This window comes from Penaeus monodon, chromosome 34 (genome assembly GCF_015228065.2).
Source record: "Penaeus monodon isolate SGIC_2016 chromosome 34, NSTDA_Pmon_1, whole genome shotgun sequence".
Taxonomy (NCBI): Eukaryota; Metazoa; Arthropoda; class Malacostraca; order Decapoda; family Penaeidae; genus Penaeus; species Penaeus monodon.
The window spans coordinates 2,339,651-2,340,096 of NC_051419.1; the positions used below are offsets into that span (position 1 = coordinate 2,339,651).

The window sequence follows — 446 nt, forward strand, 5'->3', positions numbered from 1 at the left end:
TCGACCTCTGTTATGATTACTGCCTATTACCTCATCAATGTCTCTACGAAAGCTAGGCCTTCAGCCCTCACTGACCCGCTCTCTCTCCCTCGCAGTGGTCGTCAACGTGGACAATCAGCCCATCCGACTCCAGCTCTGCGACACTGCAGGACAGGTACGTGTACAAAAGCTGTTCATTGTTCTGCGTTTGCCCACTGTGGGTTCAGTCTTCGCTCAGCCTTTGTTCACTTTTGTTCATTCGGTTCAGTCTTCGTTGAGTGTCTGCTGCCGCTGTCTCCGCATCTCTCCGCTGTCTCTCGTCTCCACGCTCACCTTCTGGCCCTTCTGTCGGGGCTGTCGGGGTCTGCCTCGTGTTGTTTGGCCTTGTCTGTCGGCCTCGCTGATGGCTGCCTCTGATTGGCCTCGGGGGAGGGGGGGGATGCGTTTTGGTTTGTTTATCTGGAAGT

At 55.4% G+C, this 446-nt stretch overlaps 1 protein-coding gene across 1 annotated transcript in view; it reads left to right on the forward strand.

Annotated features, from left to right (window-relative positions):
- Window positions 1-446, forward strand: part of LOC119594505 (cell division control protein 42 homolog) — a 178,192-nt gene that overhangs the window by 29,804 nt on the left and 147,942 nt on the right. The window contains exon 2 of the mRNA XM_037943534.1: window positions 96-154. Coding sequence (XP_037799462.1) covers window positions 96-154 — 59 coding nt within the window. The remainder of the gene's footprint in view (window positions 1-95; window positions 155-446) is intronic.